The sequence below is a fragment of the Zonotrichia leucophrys genome, chromosome 4 (assembly GCF_028769735.1).
Source record: "Zonotrichia leucophrys gambelii isolate GWCS_2022_RI chromosome 4, RI_Zleu_2.0, whole genome shotgun sequence".
In the NCBI taxonomy this organism is placed as follows: Eukaryota; Metazoa; Chordata; class Aves; order Passeriformes; family Passerellidae; genus Zonotrichia; species Zonotrichia leucophrys.
The window spans coordinates 22,416,249-22,437,724 of record NC_088173.1 but is presented as its reverse complement, the minus strand read 5'-3'; the positions used below and the strand labels follow the sequence as shown (position 1 = coordinate 22,437,724).

The following is a 21,476-nucleotide window of genomic DNA, read 5'->3' as shown; positions in this document are numbered from 1 at the left end:
ACTCATGGGCCAAGCTCTCTCAAGGGCTACAACTGCCTTTGGTGAGATGTGCAAGAATCCCTGACCTTACCACTACCTGTTTTTCACTACATGATTATGGTTATATTCACTATCACCTTTGTTTCTATCAGTAACACCATAACAGTCAATACTTCATAATTTTTGCAACTTCTTTATTGTTTTGATAAGCAAGCCACAGTGGGTCTTTCTCAAAGTCCTCTAAGTAAAAATAAGGCCTGCTAATAAGTCATGGCAGAGTCACATTCTCCTGCAGCCTGGCCTTGCACCTCAGCATTCCTTTTTTCCACAGTGCCTGGTTAAGGTACAGGAGTGTCAGGACAGCTATTTATTACAGATCAGCCATCCTTCAGACCAAAAGGTTCTATTAACAGTAAGCTCTAGACTATCAAACTAGCCACTGCTTAAGGCAAAGATAAAAAAACAAACACTGAAAAGCTCTGAGGTGCTTCCCCAGGGACGGGGGAATAAATGTCACAGATTCCATTCTAACTAATAGAAGCTTTTACTTACAGTTCAAAATAATCCAGCCTGTCATTAAACAATGCTGCTAAATGTCAACCCTACAGAGATACAGGATTCATCATAAGGCACTTTATTACAACAAAAGGTTGGGTAAAATTGTTTGCAGTAATCTGCAGCTTTATAGATATACATTGCGATACTGCTGAAAATAGTAAGGTTTGGGATATAGGGTTTTTCTACAGCTCATAAATAAGCCACAACTTGTCGCATTATCCCATACTTAACATGAAAATTAAAAAGTGTGTAACAAAAAACTGAAGTTGAAGTTTCTCTGGGGTTGGCAGGGTTTCTGCTGGTGATGGGTCTTAAAGAGGAGGGCTGACAATTCTAGGGCTGACAATTCTTTATCATACGACACACTTCCGTACCAGTAAGGAGTTCTGAATGTAGCACACATACTAACTTTGTATCTACCACGCTAGCACAAAAGAGAGAGGAAAAAATAGTGGAGTCAGAGATCGCTTGAGCTTCAACGAAGAATCTAAAAGTCAACTATACAAAGTTTTTTTATTCGGTAGACTACCATAAAACAGCCATGCGAGAGCCCTCAGGTATGTGTGCAAGATCTCTGGGGGCAAACAAAGCTCCACGTGAGGTCCCTGAGGCGGCGGTCGAGGAGAGCCCCGCCGCAGCGCGGGCCGGGCGGGCCGGGCCGGCCTTACCCGCTGGGCTTCAGCGACTCGTAGCCCTCCCTGAGCAGGTCCCGCCACGTCCTGAGGAACCGGGCGTTCTCCGAGCACTTGGTGGCCAGCTCCTCCACCTGGGCCGACACGGCCGACGTCGCCTCCAGGATCTTCGCCAGCGAGAAGGCGGCCTGGAGGGACGGCAGAGAGGTTAGGGGTCACCGGCGCCCGGCAGCGTCCCCGAGGGGGCCCCGGAGCCCGCCCGTGGGCAGCGCGCCGCACTCACGTCGCCGATCTGCATCTCCACCTCCTCCAGCAGCTCCCGCGTGTCGCCGCCGGGCAGCTCCGGCGACCCCGACCCCTCGCTCCCGCCGCGGACCCTCCGGGGCCGAGCGCCGGGCGATCCCTCGGGCACCGCGGCGGGCGACAGCGGCCCCGCCTCGGCCATGTCCCGCTCAGCTCTCCCGCGTCGGGAGCTCCTCCCGCCGAGCGCCGCCCTCGGCCCGCCCAGGCCCCGCCCCCGCCGAGCGCCGCCCTCGGCCCGCCCAGGCCCCGCTCCCGCCGAGCGCCGCCCCGGCCGCGGATGGGCGGCCCTGGGAGCTGTAGTCCTGCCGGCCGCACGGGGCGGGGCCGAGGCCGGGCGCGCAGGCGCGGGGGGGCGAGGCCGGCGGGGTGAGCGCGGGGCGGTCGCGGGAAGCGGACGGTGCCGGGCCCGCTGCGATGCTGTTCCACCGGTGCCCGACCGCCGGCCGAGGTAACGCGCCGTGCCCGGCGGGAGCGCCCGGGGCCTCGGCCCGGGCTGGGGCGGGCTGGGCCGGGGCGGCCGCTTGGCGCGGCGGGTGGGGCCGGCGGCTGGCGCGGCGCCGAGGCGGAGCAAAGGTCGCGGCTGGGTCGCGCCGGTGTCCGGGCGGGCGCGGGGCCGGAGCGGGGCCGGCGGGCGGGAACCCCGGGCTCCCCCTGCCCGGGGCTCCCCCTGCCTGAGGCTCCCCCTGCCCGGGGCCTCTGTGCACCCGAGGGCCGGAGGACAGCGCTGTGCGTGACCGGTGCCCGCGGCCCGGCTCCGTGATATTGACGTGGGTTATTCACCTGCAGCGGGGTGCCTAAAAACATGGGCGGGACGCTGGGTGTCACCTGCTTTAAAGGGTGAAATAAAGCAGCGGAACGAGTGTCCTTACTTGGGAAGTAGTTGTGGAGACAGCATCCCGACAGCTGTTACTGAAGAGCTGCCGCAAAATTTCTCCTTGGAAATTGCCCGGGTCGTGCCGGCGTTTCCCATCGCTTTCCGAGTCCCTGAGCTCTCAGTAGTCGTGGCCCGGGCCCTGTGCGCTCGCTGGGCAAGAATCTGCCCTCTGTTATTATCAAATCCTGAAAGTTAAGTTAAAGTTTCATTTTATATGTATATATATATATGAATGTAGTTATTATCAACCTTATAGAGTACCTGTTCTCAGATCCTGCCTGGTTGCAGGTAAAGGATAACTAAGAATCATGAGGTGCTATGATAATACCACCTTTTATGTTATGTTGCTTAGGTACAGAATTCCTGTTGAGGAACCAACATGGATAGTGCTTGCTACCTTGCATGTAGTGACCTCTGGCCTAATTGTCACCGGGCAGAGTTGTGACTCAGGATGCTCGTGTTGGCCTTGCCAATTGCCATTCTCAACTAAACATTTCAGTCAAAGCACACTGGTGATTTTATTTATATAGTTTTGCAGAAACTTTATATATATAATTGTGGTATAATAAATACCACTTATTTAAAGTGGTGTATATATATATATATACCACTTTAAATAAGGTATTCTTCGTCCCTGAATAAAACAAATTCTTTAAGGAAGGAATATTATTAAGGAAGGCACATTAGTTCACAGACCGTTTAACTAACTCACTTTCATACTAATGATACTAGGGTTTTTTAATACAAATCACACACATTTATTACTTGTTTCTAAAAGAGGGAAAATATGACATGTAATAACTCTCTGAATAGGGTCCTGATAGGTTTGATAATTTGAAACTTTATTTTCCGTCCATTTGCTTACACAGAAATTGCTGTATCTGCAGCAAAGGTAATGGTTACCTGTATCTACTGTTCCTAGCTCTGGCTAAGCACACTTGGGTTCAGGTCTGTGCTTTTACTGCAGATCATGGCATGTACTTTAGGTGAGCTGCCTTGTGTTAGTAGCTTCAAGCTGTGAGTCTCAACATGTGTTGAGATGTCAGAGCTAAACTTGCATGTCCCGTTTCTACCATTGTTTGGTCACTTTTAATGCAGTTTGAAGTAAACCTTTTGAAGTTCAAAATTAAATCAGAACTTAAAGTGTGTTTGGCACCTGTGTATATTATCCTGTGTCAGCTATGCATGGCTGGCCTGTGTACTGAGTGAAGAATGCTTAAAGGGGAAGCTGCTAATAAAAAAATTACACAGCATCCTCCTTACTTGAAAATTTTAAAATCTGTGTTTATGGTTTCTCATCTTCACATCACCTGGTAGCCTTTGGGAGGGGGAAGCTGTCATATTTGTTGTGCTTCTTGCATCTCTGAAACTTTGAAAAATTTGAGAAACTACTGATTTGATGAAGTTGTTTCTGGTTTTTGCAGCACGTCAGTGCTTTCATGCTCTGAAGTTGCTGAGGAAGGATTGCCTTCAATCGCTGCGTGTCTCACGATGTGCTTCCACTGCCGCTGTGCCTCGCATAACCACGCACTACACAATTCATCCTCGGGACAAAGACAAACGATGGCAAGGTACAAACACTGCCTTCTTTAAAAGCTGCTGTATTGTTATTATCATTGCCATTACAATTGTCATTGCTGAGTCTTAAAGACATTGAAATGTGTTGCTGGTTTTTTCTCATTATGGAAATTCTCTGTGCTTACATACAGTACTAATATTTCAAATGAAATTTTTGCTTGCTATCTCATAATGAGTGTTTTTAGTGCTATAATATAATATCAGAGGAAACTTTATGCTTGTTTTAATAAAATATACAAGCAGCTTTTGGTTTAGCGATTATCACAACAAGATTTAGTTCTGTTCAGTATGTATCTGCTTGTTTTTTTCAATTGTTCTTACCATGAGGGTTTGGTTTTAGTGAGAGAGAGGCTGGAAGAAATTGGACATTGGCTTATGTTATGATCATTTTTTTCTATTGAAGGGGTAAACATGGAAAGATTTGCAGAGGAAGCTGATGTTGTCGTTGTTGGAGCAGGCCCTGCCGGCCTTTCTGCAGCCATTCGCCTCAAGCAGTTGGCTGCTGAGCACAGCCGGGAAGTGCGTGTGTGTCTGGTGGAAAAGGCTTCTCAGATTGGTGCACACACCTTGTCTGGTGCTTGTGTCGAGCCAAGGGCCTTAGAAGAACTCTTTCCAGACTGGAAAGAGCGAGGGGTATGTATGAGCATGTAAACACCAAAGTTCATTGCTAGAGTGTAAGGAACTTCATATCTGACTCATTCTGGTATGAGTTAGTCCCTGGTACCCTTGGTAATAAGCACCATTTTAAAATACATTGATGGAACAAAACAAAAATGGGCACCTTCTTTTTAGTCTGTTTCCTGTAGTTCAACAATGCTGGATGTTTTCTGTCTACACAGATATGCTGTGTCCTTTGCTCTTTTCTGCAGCAGTCCTACTGCACATACACAGTATGTCTGCTGCAGCCTGGGGTGCCCTGCACTTGCTGCCTGTGTGCAAAGTCCACCTCCTGTGTACAAACAGAAGATGTTTGGTCCTTACCAATGACAGATGTGCTGGATCTGTACAATTGCTCTTCCTGGAGATGACTGATCCTGACTTCTGTGCAGACACCCTGGTGTAGCAAAGGCCTAAGATGATTTTAGGAGAGAGGTCCCGGAACAGCTGTCTGACCTGCAGTCAGCTGCCTGCTATCACCTGAGAGCTGCAAGAAGTCAGCTGTCAACTCTTTAGTTTGCCTTATGGTGATAAATCTGCAGGTTGAGCTGCCTTCTTTAAAAAGGTCTAGACTATTGATGTAGTACAGGCCTGTGTACAATAGATGTTATTTGCAAATTTGTTTTTTTTTTAACCTCACTAGTTGTGTTGATTCTTGCCTGATGACTGCCTCATAAAGTATTTTATCTTCTCTCTTTTGGTGCCTTCCTAAAGAAGTGCTATACTAAACCTGTAGTTTGTTTGATTTTGTTTGATTTTGTTGTTTCTGTTGTTTCTGTTGGATTGGCTGACAAAACATAACCCTCTACTTCTTCTATTTAATTTTTTGTAGGCTCCACTTAATACTCCTGTAACTGAAGACAAGTTTGGAATTTTAACAAAGACATCTAGAATTCCAGTGCCAATCCTTCCAGGTAAAGTTTAGTGAGGTAAAAGAGAGTCAGCTTCCTCTGTGTCTTTTTTAACTTCTCCATGAATCAAAAGAAGTTTGATTTGGTGTAGTGCAACAAGTGTATGTAGACTATAATAGGTTACAGTGGTACACTCTGTGTAGGCGATGGCTCTGATAACACATGAGACTAGCTTGAAGTAGTAGCTGTGGAGGTGACAGCTTTGGTTATTTTGCTTAGTGTCCCATGTGTTATATGTGTGTGTATCTTCTTTTGCCTAGGGCTCCCGATGGTTAATCATGGAAATTACATAGTGCGTCTGGGCCACCTTGTGAGCTGGCTAGGTGAACAAGCAGAAGCTTTGGGTGTTGAGATATATCCAGGCTATGCAGCAGCTGAGGTACTAATGACATCAGTGTGTGTTTATGAAAAGTGGCTTTGGAACCCCCTTCAGTGCAGTCATGATCATTTGAACATGTGCAACATCCCTTTTAACTGATATGTATTGTGAAAACTGTGTTTCTCTGTCTCAGTTCCCTGGCTCAGATCCAGCAAAGTGCACACAATACATTAATAAATACATGATCTTCATGTTTGACCATTTGAGTCATAGTGTCTAGAAGTTCTGCTTTAGAACTTATAATTAATAGATTCAGAGTACAGTTTCATTACAATGTTTTTTGTTTGTTTGTTTAAATATTTCCAAAGGTACTTTTTCATGAAGATGGTAGCGTGAAAGGGATAGCAACTAATGATGTGGGCATTCAGAAGGATGGAGCACCTAAAGTGAGTATCTATCTTCCCCATAACTAGGGGTCTGATTATGAAAATTGTGGTACATCTGCATCTACTGCCATCAGTAGTCTTGCTGCAGCATAAGAAAAGTTGTAAAATTCAGTACCTGTCTTCCCTCTCTATTTAATTTGATTGATTGTGTTCTCATCTCAGAACATTGTAAAATTCTTCTGAGATTAGTAGAAAAAGCCTTTTCATAAAAGTTGTCTTGAAGAAGATTATGTAAAGGTGTTTTGGCATATGTGAAATCTGGAAACAACACAAAGAACTCCAGGAACTCCTGGAAAAAAGTCCAAGGGTGAAATAGAAAGTTTTAGTCCATCTGGTAACTAGCAACATGTAAGAGAGTGTGCTTCTGGCTGGTTTGGTTTCCTTGATATTTACAGCCACAGTTGCACTTGCTGACAATCTGTCTACCTTGTTGGGGCAAGATAGACACTGAGTCTTTATACCTCTATGCTGGTTGGTCATGTTTCTGCATCCAAAAGGATGCAGTAATCTGCCCTAGGTGTCAGACTCGGATTTTTGTTTTGTTCAGTGGAATCCAGAACCTGCCCTAAGTCTGCTGTTTCCCTGTAAAATATGTTGGGAAAATGTGGCACCTCAGATTTGCTTGGAGCAACTTTCACACAGAATTATTTGACTACATAAATTAGGAGTACAAGTTTTTCCTTAACATTTACTTTCCTTTTTTATAAAGTTTTATTCTAGTTTCCTACAGTTTCAAAGAGGTATTGACTTGCACATAAAGTGTGGGCTATTTTTCCCCATTTAAGGCAGGGAGTGAGAAGAAAAGACTCTTTCTTTTTTTGAGAGAATAAAGCCAGTGGAGGAGTAATGTATTTTTCCAGTGTAATTTTTTTTATCTGCTGTAGGGGACAGACACACTGACAGCTCTCAATTTTCCAGTGCATGCTTTGTCCAGAAGGTGGCACAAGTAACGTGTGCAGCTTCATTGGGAGTTTGGGTTTGTTTTAAGATGGGAAGGAACATTTTAGATGTATTTCTTAACATCCTCAAAACATAGATTCATTTTTTTCTCCATTTGTTCTGGGAGAATTCCTCTCTTAACTTCTTTCATGTACACAATGAGTGTGCCTCTACTAAAGCTTTTTTTACTGGACTGTCAAGTTTTTTAGCTGTCAGTTCTGTCACTTGGTACTACCTCCAGTGCATAAAGGCTCAGGTAAATAGGTGTAGTTTGTATAACCTCCTAGGCAAGAGTATCTTCAACATGTTTATACAGAACCTAGTCAAATAGACTGTGGTTAATGAATAGATATTCACCTTGCAGTCAGCACCAACCAAATAAAAATGACAGTGGTAAAAAACATTGTAGCAAGTTGCCTATTAATTCTTGTGTAGATACTGGAGAAGGTTGTTAAATGTGAAATACAGCTGTGTCACATTAGTGAAATGTTTCAAATTAATGGATTTCTAATATTTACAATGTGGAGTTGTAGTTTGTTTTATATAAAGCTACTTCAAAGTGGAGACTATATATTCAAGAGGTAACTCTTGTTTAGAATTTTGTAAAATTAATTCAAAAGTTCACATTGACAGTCAGAAATTCAAAGAGTACAAGAATTTAACAAAATCCTGTCACTCCTCTTTAAATGTAATTCTCAACTAGAGGGAACATTTTCATTTGTAAGTTACAAGCAGATTGCACCTGAGAGACAATTAAAAACCAAAGCAGTAAACTTCTTTTAAACCAATGCTGGCTTACCTTGAGATGGTTTAATTGAGTACTGTTGATGAGGTCAATCCAAAACTGTTGTCCTTGTCTTTTTCAACATCAAACTTTCTGACTGAAATCAAGGTTTTTTTCATTATGAAAATTTTGTAAACATAATCTGTATTCTTGTCCAGTGTGCTCACAGATGCAGGTGATGTACTCATACAGCAGTGTGCCAATTCCCCTTACCTGGTTCTCAATCCTTGTTGGAATTTTTAATGAGAATTTTTTTATAGTTGTATTTTATTTAGTTTAATTTTTAATTTGTTTTAACATGCCGGATTGGGGTAATGTCATGTGGTGAATCCTTTTGGGAGCAGGGTGATTCAGGTTTTTCAGATATGGTAGTTCTGTCTAGCCTGTGACATTTGTGTTGGGGCACAAAACATAATGTGATGTGACTTCATGAGCAAAAATTAAAGTGTGATGTAACAGGTAAAGATTCTTTGTCAGAGTTCCTTTGCAGCTTGTGAAGGAGCAGATTTAATATAAGTATTCTCTGACCTGGGAAGATTCTCTTTTTCAGTGATGAGTAGCGGTTCACTGTGGGGCTGCTCCACTGGAATCCCCTTCCAAGACTTGCCAGGGGTGCGTCATGGTTGGGTGGAAAAGACAACTGAACTAGAGCCATAATTTGCAATGGTCTATAGTGTCTGAGCTGTGTCACCAAGTAGTGTAAAATCACTTTATTACTCTCCATTTTCTTGCTGTGAGTTTGGTGTGGCACGGACCTAATTGCTGATGAAATGCTGTGCTTTTGCAGGCTACCTTTGAAAGAGGCTTGGAACTCCATGCTAAAGTCACAGTCTTTGCTGAAGGTTGTCATGGACATCTAGCCAAACAGCTGTACAAAAGATACAATCTAAGGGAGAATTGTCAACCCCAGAGCTATGGCATTGGATTGAAAGAGGTACCACTTGCATCATTTTAACAATTAAAGAAAATAGCATGAGACTTAAAGGTGGATTCCGTTTGCTTTCTAGCTAATTTTTGTATGACATAAGAATTAAAGAATTTGAGTTACACTTTGAAAATTCAGAATCTTTGCTGTTCTGAGGCTGATCAGAGCAGATCCTCTCTGAATGTTGTGACTGTTCCACTTCAGCTGCTGCTTCTCTTGTACCTGTTTTAACTAGAGGTACCTGTGAATCTGCTCTGTAACATTTTCAAATTACAGTCATTTGTGATACCTGTTTTCCGTATATCTGCTAAACAAGGAAGGAATTTGTGCTGCCTAATTTTGGGGGGGCTTTAGTACATGAGGAAGGAAGAAAATACTTGCTGTGGGCTTTCTGTATGTTAGTAAAAGGGAGAGAGGAGAGCTGTTTCAGATGATGAGTCATGGTCTCTGAAGCACCTTCTGGATGAGCCTTTCTTTAACAAAAAACTCCCTTCATTGGGCATATAAAATTGGGATAGGAATGAGGTTTCCTTTTTAAAATATTCTATACTCAGGAAATATCACTCATGAAAAAGAGCTGTATTATTTTAGAATATATTCAGAGTTTTGACTGTAACAGAATTACTTAAATATTTTGTAGCTGTAAGCACATACTAGTTAAATGATTAGTCTACACTAATCATGTAGAGACTAACCATTCTGTAAATATGACATAATCTTAGCTACAGTCTCTGATACTGAAATTGTCATTAAAGAAGGGTTTTCCTGTAGAGTTCCCTTACTTCCAGATGAGACTGTCTGCTTTAGCAAATAGTGCAGTCCAGTAGGAGTGGATCTGAAGTAGTTGGTGCTCAGGAGCTGTTGTCCGTACTATGCACGCCTCAGGTTTATTTTTACTTTGGACTAGCTGTCATTTGGTCCCATGGACTGAGTGCCCTTGCATGACTGGAATGTTTTAGATGGACTTTTAGGACCCTGTCTTTGAGTTTCACATTGAAGGAATCCAGTTCATGCTTTGGCTGCAGTATGATGTGAGTCAAAACACAGTAAGTGGGAGGAATCAGAAGTCCCACTCAAAAATGTGCTCCTTAATCTAAACTGGAACATTATTGTAGGTGTGCCCTCAATGTTTGAGCTGATCCATGGTGCTCAACTGCCCTCCTGCCATTAGACTGTGCCTGGCATGTACCTCCATGGTGCAAAGATGTTTTGTGAAATGACCAGAAAATTGACTCAATCTTGAAAACATGAAAATGCTTCTCTGAGTTCACCATGGGTCAGTGGAGCACTGAAAACGTGTAGAAGACAGCAGAGATGGGACAATTTGTTTGGCAGAAAATATTTAGATCAACTCAGGCATATTGCTTTGTCCTGACCTTGAAAAACTCACAAGATAATTCATAGAATCATATGAAAAAACAATACTTTCAAAGAAAAAAGTCAACATAAGCATTGCATTCTGTGGCAGAAGTATCTGTCAAAGTCACTAATATTAGGAATCTTGGAATGAAAATTTTGGGTGTAGTACTGGAGTCTCAGGCACATTTTCTGATACATAGCATTTTAAGAGAGGTATTGGGAAAACCTCAAATAGTAATCCAAAAAACTTTACTGAACAGTTGGTATTTTGCTGTATGAATTTTTGCATTGCTCATAGGAGTAAATTAAGTTTCTCCTATATGTAATTGTGTATTTGTCTCTTAATATGTTATTGAAAGGCCATTACTTTGCAATCTGAAGTAGTTTTTTGGTCATCCTCATTTCAGTTATGGACTATTGATAAAACAAAATGGAAACCAGGAAGAGTGGAACATACTGTAGGCTGGCCATTAGACAGACATACATATGGAGGATCCTTTCTTTATCACTTAAATGAGCCTGAGCCTTTAGTTGCTCTTGGATTTGTGGTAAGTGAAGTTAGTTTTTTCATTCTTACATGTTGTTTGATCTTCATTTTATGCAGTTTCTTTTCTCTGTTTTAATGACAAAATGTAAATACAAGAATAGGAATTGACCAAATTTAGTCCTTTCTCAATCTTAAGTGTGGTTATGCCCATACTAGGGAAGGCTAATTTGTCGTATAAATCTGTCTTTAATCCAATGTCTTTTATTGAGACCAACTAGAAAACTTACTCATAATTTCTTTGCAAACAAAGCAAATTTTGGTAATGGCAAAACCAAATGACTAATCAAAACTGTGCTCAAAAAATTCTTGTAAGTTAGGAAATCTAAATCACATGCACTTTTTACAGTTTAATTTCCTAATCCATGTGTCAAACCTGTGTGTAACTCCACTTTTTGAGAGAAGTGTCTAAAATGGAAGCACTGCAGTGCTACTAGCAATGTCCTTTTCATTTCTGAGCTCTTCACTTTGGTTTTGGTATTCTGCACCCCTGTTGGCATTGCCCTCTTTAGCAACTGCCTTTCTGAATTGGGCAGGCAGCTTCTTCCTGCTTATTGCCACTTACCAGAAGTGTGAGATCTCTAGAGTTAGTCTGGTGTCATTTTGGCAGCCAGGTGATGCAAGGAGGAGCAGGGATTGGAAATACTCTGTCACCTACAGTTCAAAATGAAAAATTCACTATTTACCCTGTGCACATGCTTCAACACAGATGTTGTAAGAGTCAAGTATACAAATGGGACTTTCAGCAGCATGGGACTGAGCTGACACTTCTGTCTCCTAGATTTCAGAAGGATTACAGAATGTGTGGAAAAATTATATTTTTGTCTAACTCTTTTGTAAGAAGCATTGGAAAAAATTCATTAACTCTCTCAGACACGTGTACTTGTCCTGTACAGATTTCCAATATTGGAATTAATAAGTACATACAGTAGATACTCAATTTCTGTTTGATTTTAGAAGGGCTGAGAGCTTTGATTCTTGCAGAGAATGGTAGGTAATCAGTAACATTCATGTTCTATCCAGAGAGGAAAAAATCAACTTCTGTGTGAACACACAATCGCTTTTTTGTCTTTGAACTTTATACCTATTTCAGTCTGAGATGATTCTTGTAGTTGGGTTATTTTACCCTTATTTTGGAACTTGGTCATTAATTTTGTCTTGTCAGCAGCTCAGATGCAAGCACTGCTCTAAAAGCAGTGAGCTGCCACAGATACCAAAGTCTTGATTGCTGCTGACTCATGATGTATTTTGTTACTTATCTCCAATAAAGCTCACAGGAACCAGAAATAGTCCCTTTCTCAAAAGAGAAAAATTCAGCAATATAATTCTTTGTAAGAATATCTTAAAGATGGGAAATTCAGAGTATATATTTGGTCAAATTCTCAAATGTATAAGAATCCTGAGCATCCAGCCCACTGGCAATCTATTTTACCCTATTTTCTGCTTTCACCATTGCTCCCCTGTGCTTTATTACAATGGCACCTAATTGGAAATTATAATTGAGTACTAAACAATTTGAAGAACTGTTTAAAGTATGAGAGCTCAAGGATGTAACAATCAAAAAATAATTGTTTACCTCTTTTTTCAGCTTTTTTTGGGCAGAGGTATGAAATGCAGATTTAAAACAAGTTTTGCTGCTTATCCCACTCATTAAGTCATGTTTAATTTAATCCTTTTTATGCCAAAGACAGCTGAAAGGAGGTTACAATGCAATTGAATATTTTCCATATTTTAGGTGGGGACAAGAGCAGACTTGTAGCAGCAAATTTTTAGATTTGCTCCTGCTGTACCATTAATAAAATATATTTTTGGCAGTAGATTAAGTAGAATGATCCTGAGGTTGCTTTAGAATAAAATACATTTAAAGACTTGATGTGGTAATATGCAAGTGCTTTGATTTCAATTTTTTGTTGAAATTTCATACCTTGTTTTTATTGATGTGCACTTTTTTCTATTTTTAAGGTTGGTTTAGATTATCAAAATCCCTATTTGAATCCATTTAGAGAATTTCAGAGGTGGAAGCATCATCCTAGTGTACAGCCTACTTTGGAGGGTGGAACAAGGATAGCCTATGGTGCCAGAGCGTTAAATGAAGGTGGTATCCAGGTAATTTTTTTTCACAAAGATTTGATCTTTGAATTTTCTGTAGCCATATATTTAGTGCTGTGGATTTGGTTTGCATGCTATACCAAATGTTTTGCTGGACAGAGAAAGCTTCTTGTCTTGCTGGGTACTGGCTGCTGAGATTAGCTAGTCTTAGGCTCTGTTGTACTGAAAATCTTCTGACATGCTCACTTTACTTTCTGAATGAAATACAGAACATAGAAACATTTAGATTGGAAAAGACCATTTACATCATTTAGTCCAATAACTAGTCCACCACTGCCAAGTCCACCACTAAACCATGTCCCCAAGTGCCACATCTGTATGTCTTATCCAGGCATGGCAACTCAGCCACTTCACTGGGCAGCTTGTGCAAGTACTTGACAACCCTTCCTGTGAAGATATTTTTCCTAATATCCAATCTAAACCTCCTCTGGCACAACTTGAGCCCCTTTCCTCTCTTCCTGCCACTTGTGAGAAGAGATTGACCCTCACCTCAGTGCATGCTCCTTTCAGGTGGTTGTAGAGAGCAGTAAGGTCACCCCTGAGCCTCCTTTCTCCAGGTTAAACACCCCCAGCTCCCTCAGCTGCTCCTCATAAGACCTGAGCTGCAGGCCCTTCATAAATTCCATTGCCCTTCGCTAGACACACTCCAGCGTTTCAATGTCTTGTGAGGGGCCCAGAACTGGGCAAAGGATTCAAGATACCACATCACCAGTGCTGATTACAGGGAAATAATCACTGCCCTGGTCCTGCTGGCCACACTATTTGTGATCCAGGCTAGGATGCCATTGGCCTTCTTGGCCACCTGGGCACATGCTGGCTCATGTTCAGCTGGCAGGACTACCCCTGTCCTTTTTGCTGGGCAGTTTTCCAGTCACTCTGCCCCTGGCCTAAGGCACTGCATGGAGTTGTTGTAACCCAAGGACAGGACACAGCACTTGCCTTACTGATGTCAGTATAATCAGCCTTGGTCCACAGAACCATCCTGTCCAGATCCCTCTGCAGCAGATCAGCATTCCCACCCATCTTTGTGCTGCCTGCAGACTGACTGAGGGTTCACTCAATCCCCTTGTCCAGGTCATTGATAAAGATATCAGCCAGGTCTGGCCCCAGTACTGAGCCCTGCAGAATCCTACTGGTGGCTGGCTGAGAACTGGATGTAACTCCGCTCACCAAAACTCTTCGAGCCCAGACATCCAGAGTTTTTACCCAGCAGAGTGTTTGTCCAAGCTATGAGCAGCCAGTGAAGTGGAATTTATATTGCATTCAAGAACGTTCAGCAGCAAAGATGCCATCTATCTTTTGTTTTACCTGGAATCTTCGGGAAGACAGGGTAGTACCACTGATCTGTTCTTTTGAGGTCTTCCAAATTACTTATTTATCCCAGCAAAAAGAACTCCTTTTCAGTGCTTGAGCCTTAAGTCACTGATGGTGCTGAAACTGTAATGTAGTTTGGCAGGTAAATCTTTACCTCTTCAAGTATGAATACCTTGAGTTTCTTTCATGCTCAACTTTGAGTTTCTGCTTTCTTGGGAGGTGGAATACTTGGTTCATTTTGTTAACTTAAGTAGTGCAGAAGGTAAAATTGTGAATATGTATTATTTAAGACTGTCTGATTGATGCATTTCTTTTCAAATGCTGACCTTTCTGACTAAGGTCAGTTGAAAGGGCTGGAAAAGCTTGCAAAAAATGGTCTGGAGTTTATATTTAACAGTTTTAAAGTACATTCAACCTGTTAGCTTCTCATCTTGAAACACAGGGTGTGGCAGTATTTTCTGTACTCCCAGATCCATCTTCCAGATGCTCCTTTCAGTTTGGACCTTAAAACTAGCTTGAGTGTCCGTGATCTGCAGCCTGTGTGTGGGGCCATGCCACTCTGCCCTCTGACTACCTTGCCTTTCCTTTTTGAACCTCTTCTCAGTATAAACGTGGCTTCACGAGGTTCTTGCAATACAAGTAGAATTTCATCACAGCTTCATTCTTGTCACAGTCATGTGCAGTTGGGCTTTGACCCCAGTGTGCATTCCTGGCAGTGAGTCATGTGAGTTTGGGAAGCAGCTTCTTGATTACACCCATGCTGCACATCTAATCAATCTGAGCGTTGATTTTGTCCACTCTGCAGTGGAAATATGTCATATCACATTGTAACACAGCTGTGTTACTGGCTTGTTTCAAAAACCATTGCCACTCCACTATTAGCCCAGACACCATGAAAAATACCAAGATGTTCTAATCTAGGCTTTCATGCAAGAGGGGCTTCTTTTTCCACCCTGTGCCCTGGTTTCTCTATCACACATAGTCATTGAATTTCTGGCTTTGGTGTAGTAGCCAGAGTGTGACTTTAGTTGCACCCTCCTTATACTCAAAACCTATAGCTGAAAGAATACAGTATTTTTAAGTCTCTTACAGACATTGTGCTGTTACATAGTAGAACTGCAGATCTTGCACATCTCTGCCTCATCTTTGAACATCTTTGTTGGATTTAAACCAATATGTCCCTTACTTTCCATTGTTCCTAATATATGAGTATGTTTTGCTTTGGTGTTTTTTTGGTGGGTTTTTTTAATTTCTTTTAGATAGATTTGATTAGGTGATCATGAAGTCACTCTTCTAAAAGACTTTTTTTAATACATGGCTTCTGTAAAAAAAAGCTTTATTGATGATTCACTTAGGAAGAGTTTTAAGATTAGCTCTTCTTTTGCATGTGTTGCTTTGATTAATAACTGTAGCAGTCTGACTCATTTGTATCACTGTAGTCCAGGAATATTTTCTTATGTAAGTCATTCCATAGCTCCAGTTTTTGATTTTGGTAACAGAATTGCATCACATAGGTGTATAGAGTTACCACCAACTTCAGCTTTTTTGTTATAGATAACCTAATGACCATGATCTTCAATCTTTAGCACAGAGTGAAGGGGGAGAGAGAGTGCATGTGTTTTTTAATGTCTGTGGAAGGAAAGATAAGAGTTTAGTAACTTAATCTCTGTAGCTACTATTTATAATATTTATTAAAACTACAAAACAAAGCACCTAAATTCCCATGCACCCTCTATTTGGTCTCTATTTTATCAAAATCTTTTGAAAGGTTTAAGAGTTTTGTGGAGAAAAAGGTGTTGCAGTTATTGAGCAGTGTATGCCGTGAATATCGGGGGGGAAAACCTGACAACCCATTTAAGTGTCAAACATCAGACTCACTTAACAGATTGTAAGCCCTGGTCTGGAGCTAAGGGGAGGAAGAACATGAGGTTTCCTGCCTGCCAGCAGGAAAGACTGCAGGGAGCAGGTGTCTCCCCTTCTCTAAAGCAGTCTTGTTTTGTTTCTGTATCTCAGAGGCATGATGTGTTTCTTCCAATGACTATGAAAGCAGGCTCCAAGTGCCATAGTACTAATAATGAGAATTACTACCACAGCTGCAGTATGTGCTACCTTTTGTGTTACATGACTCATCTTTAATCTCATTTATTCTTTAGCAGTATGGTGGGTCACTGTGCATATTACATGAAACAGTGTTTGCAGAAGAAAAGTACTTGATCACCATCTTCCTATGCAATTCACAGTCAGTCAAGAAGTCTTTCTATCCTTATGTCAGTGCTGCACCATTGAATCCTAATAGATAACATAGGATGGCTGTTTTCTGAGAAAAGAGAGAACATCCCACATACTTAATTTTGAAAAACTGTTATGTAGCTGAACTTGAAACTTCTTTTCCCAGAAAAGTAAGTTGTAGTTGTGTTTTCAGCCTGAATTACCTTTTCTGTGAACCAAATCACTAGGTCTCTGATTAAACAAACTGCACAAAACACAGAGGAAATGCTGTGTAATTTAACTTTTTAGTGATTGCTATATGACTATACAAAAGTAAGCAGTCCTGGGTGACTAGTAAAGAGGTAACAATTGAACAAACAGAAGAAACAAAACTTATGATTTGGGTTAACCTAAATTCTAAGGGATACATTTTTTGACATTTTTCATGAAATTCAACTACTTGTTTAGTATTTAGGTTACTGCAAAATTAATTCTTTCAGACAGTTTTAATAAAAGCAGGATGCTAGATTAAGATGTGCTGCTCAGCACTAAAGACTTTAGGAGGAAGGGTATGTTCAAAGCTTCAGCAATTTGTGACTTAGGCTTTGATCAGAGCTCTCTGCTCAAAGTTCTGTAGTCAGTCTGCACTTCGAAGCTGTTTTCAGTGTAAAATCTTAATCACCCTGGTAGCTGAGGTATTCCTCAGTCAATATAGGTATATAATGTAATATATTGATACTATTGACCTGACCAAATCATCTTGGCTGTGTTAGGTTTGTGAGTTGACCATACTCTATGACATTATGCTTACAGAATGGGAGTAAGATGGTGATTTTGCACCAAAATATATTTGCTGACTGTGAGCAACTTCTAAAATAAGGAGGAGGGGGGCAGGTATGATAGCAGTGTGCAGTTTCACAGAAAAAAATTTGTGCAAAAAAGCCCTGTGAGGTGAGATGACTACAACTTACTGTGTGGAAATCAGGAAAACAAATGGGACTTCGGGTTTTTTATTTTAAAACATTTACTTGAGCTTGAAGGAGGAACACCATATCGGTGGGTGACTACTGGAGTTTTGCTGCACATAAGGCAGCTGTGGAGAGGATATAAGGAAAATATCACTTTTATACAGCACAAGTAAAGTGTCTGTATTCCTATGTGCATACTGTGCTCAAATTCCATGAGTAAGTGGAGTAACTGGTGCATGTTTAGAGAGTACATGTGCCAGGTCTGAAAATGGAAAGGACACTCAAGCCTTATGCCAGTTTAATTTCAGAATGTTATTTTCACTTCAACAAACAAAACCAAACAAGAACAAAACCTTTCGTTCTGTTTTCCCTTCAGTCAATACCCAAACTCACCTTCCCAGGTGGATTATTAATTGGTTGCAGTCCTGGACTCTTGAATGTTCCCAAGATCAAAGGAACACATACTGCAATGAAAAGTGGCATATTGGCTTCAGAAGCCATTTTTAGTCGATTAACCAATGAAAATCTCCAATCAAAGACAATAGGTAAGATCATTTTACTTTGATTTGTAATTACCTTGTGTTCAATTAGAACCACCACCAACTATCAGCAGTAATTAATCAGGCCGAAATAATTAGTTGGAAATGTGAATAAATCATGAAATGGGTGTGTTTAAAATATATTTTATTATTTACTATTGATAATGTCAAATTATTTATTAAAGAAATTAATATTTGCTGTTATTCATAAGTATTGATCCTACTGCTAGAAGCTCTAATGACCATCTGAAAAGTAAGCTTATGCTTCCTGTGTAAGTAAACAAGAATAGTTTTGTTCCTACAAACACAATAAAAAGTAGTGCTTTATGATTCAGAAAGTGTTACTGAAAGCCTGCTGAAACAAGAAAAAAAAAAGGGAATAGATTAGATGAAGCAAAACAGCATGAGATTTTTCAAATTTGCCCTTACTGTTGTCAGGATCCTGTTTTCATCCAGTCCTTTGTTCTGTCTTTTAATCTTTTAGTTGTCTCAGTTTGAGACTATGTGTATTTTATTTTATACATAATACAAGCACATTGTAGTAATCACCTGGTCCTGACCACCTTGTAGTGATTTGTTTAAGCCTTGGTTGTCCCCTTAAATCTGTTAATAAAATCTGTAAGGAGAGAGAGAGAGAACTAGAGTTTTGGTCACTCTGGAGCTAAGACTATACCCAGGTGCCACATGATGATTATTTTAGAAATCTTCTGTCTGTACTGGTGGATTGAGGCCTAATGAGCTCTCATTCAGCTGAAACACACCATACACAGAAGGTGTGCTGAACAATTAAAACTTCAGCTAGACATGCTAAAATGCTTAGAATCCATCTGAAGCTATAAGTACTGTTGGTGGGTAGTGTGTCACTCCTGTTTGATTATGGACATGTTTTATATGCTGTTTTCCAGTCTTGTCAAGGCTGGACTGCTACAGCCCACTTCCTTCTCTTTGCAAAGATAATGGACTTTATGGGAAATGTGGACTGAAGCATGCTTTTCATATGTAGACAGGGCTTAAAACTCATTATTTAGAACATTTATTCCTATACAGTAGTAATGGAGAGTGGTGAAGAGAAAGCTCTCAAATAATCTTCATTTGAAGAAAGATTATTTTTAAATATAATTACTTGGCTTTAACTACACTGTGGTAGATGTATCAAATGTGAAATGTCTAGTATTTGTAAAGAATACAAAGAGTTTAAATCACAAGTCTGCAGTCAAATACGTCTCATTAACATGCTGATTACAAAGGGAGAAATTATCTAGAATTGGCATTATCTGTTGGGCCATAGCTATAGTTACTGAAATGGCACTTTGGTTGCAAAACTTCTCTGGAAAAAGCTTTAGAACATGACATTAGAATTGCAAACCTGGGTTTGGATCACAGGTGGACTGTCCTGGTCAGCACTCAGATTCTGTGAGTGAGTAGCTGCTTTCCCACAGAGGTGCCAATGGAGCCACCTGTCTGATTATATTTTGCTGAGTTTTGAGACAATTTAATGCTGCTTGTGGCTCATTTAATAGAGGCTACAAAGAAACAGTACATGTCTGCCAACAAAACACATCTCTTGATTCAAGAAGCTGAAACATGTTGTCTAGTATATTCCTAGCTTACAGTTCTGAAATTCTCATTTTGCTGATTTCATTGCTAGCAGTTGCTTTTATTCAGCATTTATTCTTTTATTTCAAGGATAGTCTTGATGCACTGTAGGTACCTAACAAGTAATGTACTGCCTTAGGACTTGATGTGCAAGAATATGAAGAGAACCTGAAGAAGTCCTGGGTGTGGAAAGAGCTGTATGCAGTGAGAAACATCCGACCATCCTGCCATACTGTACTTGGTGTGTATGGAGGAATGATATATACAGGCATATTTTATTGGATACTCAGAGGAATGGAACCATGGACATTAAAACATCCAGGTAATTTCATTATCTCCTGAAGAAGATTCTAAATTTCTACGTCAGTCTTTTCTGGTCTGTTTCGGCTAGTGCACATCTGGTCCAGTCATGAGGCCTTAAAGTGTACAAAAGAAATGGATGATGAAATTGAAGCAGACCCTCGTATCAGCTACCATACAATATAAATTAAGACATTAAAACATTGCTTAGTATAACTTGGTATAGATATTTGTCTCATTTAAAAGGCTGTCTTCTATGAAGTACTTCATTCTGATGACAAGGGAAGTTAAAACAGTGTAGGTAAATTGTTCTTGAGTAACTGCAAATTACAATAATTCTGTACTGAAATTTATTAAAAATGTATTTAGGACCAGATTATGCTCAGCTCAAGCCAGCCAAAGACTGCACCCCTATTGAATACCCAAAGCCCGATGGAAAAATCAGTTTTGATCTCCTGTCATCTGTGGCTTTAAGTGGTACAAACCATGAAGATGACCAGCCCCCTCACTTAACTCTCAAAGATGACAGCGTCCCTGTGAGCAGGAACCTGGCTGTATTCGATGGACCGGAGCAAAGGTTTTGTCCAGCAGGTAGGTAACAAAAATGTGTCAGCTGTTTCTGCAAGAGGAAAGACTAAGTACTTCAGGAAGGGTCCACCTGACCTCCTACTTACTTCAAGCATTCCATCCCAATTTTCCTCCAAGAAGGGGATTCAGTTGAAGGTCTTAAAACATGTTAGCAGTACTTTTGTGATGAAATAACTGTTATATGTGTTAGAAGGGAATTAAGTCACATAAGTAATATTCTTCCCTTGTTACACTTACTGGTAAGTAGAATATACATGCAGGGGGGAAGCTGTTCAGCAAAGTGATAGCTCCCTTCTTGTCTTTGCAGGAGTCTACGAGTATGTTCCTCTGGAATCAGGAGAAGGATCAAGGCTGCAAATAAATGCTCAGAACTGTGTCCACTGCAAAACATGTGATATTAAAGACCCAAGTCAGAACATTAACTGGGTAGTACCTGAAGGTGGAGGAGGACCAGCTTATAATGGAATGTAAACTAACAGATCAATTCAGTGACTTCTGATCACCAACAAATATGTTGGAGTGTTTTATGCTGCAGCGTAATTAATGTACAGCACTGACTTGAATGTTAAAAGAGTTTGAGACTAATGTGCCATTCTGAATTTTACATTTGACTGTTGCATTAAATACAAAGTTGGTGCCTTCTGGTTAAACCCTAGCCTTATTTAATAGCACTTCTTTACAGGAGCTGTATGGCAGGCAAAAGTTCTTATCAGGACTGACAAAGGAGCTTTGGATCTTGGATGTACTACTGAAGTTCAGTGATAGCAGGAGCCATATCCAGAACTGTGCGTATTATGGTGGAATAATTTAGTACCCACCTTTAAAAAAGTATTTTCTCTCTCTAGATGGAGTGATTTACATGTAATCATACCTGGTAGTCAGGGAAATAAATCAGTCTATAAAATTGTCACTGCTTTAAAGTGTTACATTTTACATCAAATTTTCAGTTTGGGGTGGGGTTTTGGGGGTTTTTTTCTGATGATGGTAATAGGGAATACCTCTTGTAAAGTGGTTCTAAAAAAAATAAATCTGCATCTCCATTCTAT

General features: G+C 40.9%; 2 protein-coding genes across 2 annotated transcripts; one reads left to right on the top strand and one right to left on the bottom strand.

The window, feature by feature from the left end:
• Positions 1-156: 156 nt before the first annotated feature.
• C4H4orf46 (chromosome 4 C4orf46 homolog) lies at positions 157-1,648 on the bottom strand. Its single transcript, XM_064710778.1, has 2 exons — positions 1,453-1,648; positions 157-1,357 (listed from the first exon to the last, which is right to left on the bottom strand). Exons 1-2 carry the CDS (start codon positions 1,612-1,614, stop codon positions 1,202-1,204), a joined length of 318 nt encoding a protein of 105 aa, XP_064566848.1. The 5' UTR covers positions 1,615-1,648; the 3' UTR covers positions 157-1,201.
• Positions 1,649-1,800: 152 nt separating this feature from the next.
• On the top strand, positions 1,801-21,338 carry ETFDH (electron transfer flavoprotein dehydrogenase). Its single transcript, XM_064710765.1, has 13 exons — positions 1,801-1,920; positions 3,771-3,917; positions 4,328-4,557; positions 5,414-5,495; positions 5,753-5,871; positions 6,180-6,257; positions 8,768-8,914; positions 10,672-10,812; positions 12,771-12,914; positions 17,784-17,952; positions 19,682-19,864; positions 20,212-20,433; positions 20,738-21,338. Exons 1-13 carry the CDS (start codon positions 1,887-1,889, stop codon positions 20,899-20,901), a joined length of 1,860 nt encoding a protein of 619 aa, XP_064566835.1. The 5' UTR covers positions 1,801-1,886; the 3' UTR covers positions 20,902-21,338.
• The last annotated feature ends 138 nt before the right edge of the window (positions 21,339-21,476 follow it).